The sequence below is a fragment of the Chaetura pelagica genome, unplaced genomic scaffold (genome assembly GCF_000747805.2).
Source record: "Chaetura pelagica isolate M959 unplaced genomic scaffold, ChaPel_1.0 scaffold2811, whole genome shotgun sequence".
NCBI lineage: Eukaryota > Metazoa > Chordata > Aves > Apodiformes > Apodidae > Chaetura > Chaetura pelagica.
In genome coordinates this window covers 377-600 of record NW_009952224.1, presented here as the reverse complement: position 1 = coordinate 600, position 224 = coordinate 377, and the positions used below count along the sequence as shown (strand labels likewise).

General features: G+C 55.4%; 1 protein-coding gene across 1 annotated transcript in view; it reads right to left on the bottom strand.

The window, feature by feature from the left end:
* Positions 1–78: 78 nt before the first annotated feature.
* The window catches only part of LOC104397362 (6-phosphofructo-2-kinase/fructose-2,6-bisphosphatase-like), a gene marked incomplete at both ends in the record, with an annotated part of 517 nt that continues 371 nt past the window's right edge, over positions 79–224 (bottom strand). The window contains one exon of the mRNA XM_010007314.1: positions 79–208. Coding sequence (XP_010005616.1) covers positions 79–208 — 130 coding nt within the window. The remainder of the gene's footprint in view (positions 209–224) is intronic.

The following is a 224-nucleotide window of genomic DNA, read 5'->3' as shown; positions in this document are numbered from 1 at the left end:
TGACATGTGTGTTGGGGGGGCGTGATGGCTTTGGGGGTGTCCCCAAACACCCCCCCAAAAAAAAACCAAACCCCTCACCTGCAGTTTTATCCAGGAAATAGGCCAGCAGGCAGCGCATCACAGCCTGGTGACAAATGACCAGCACGTTCTCCTGCCTCTCCAGCTCCATGATCACCGGCTCCAAACGCTGCACCAGGTCCTCGTAGGACTTATTATTTAGGGGG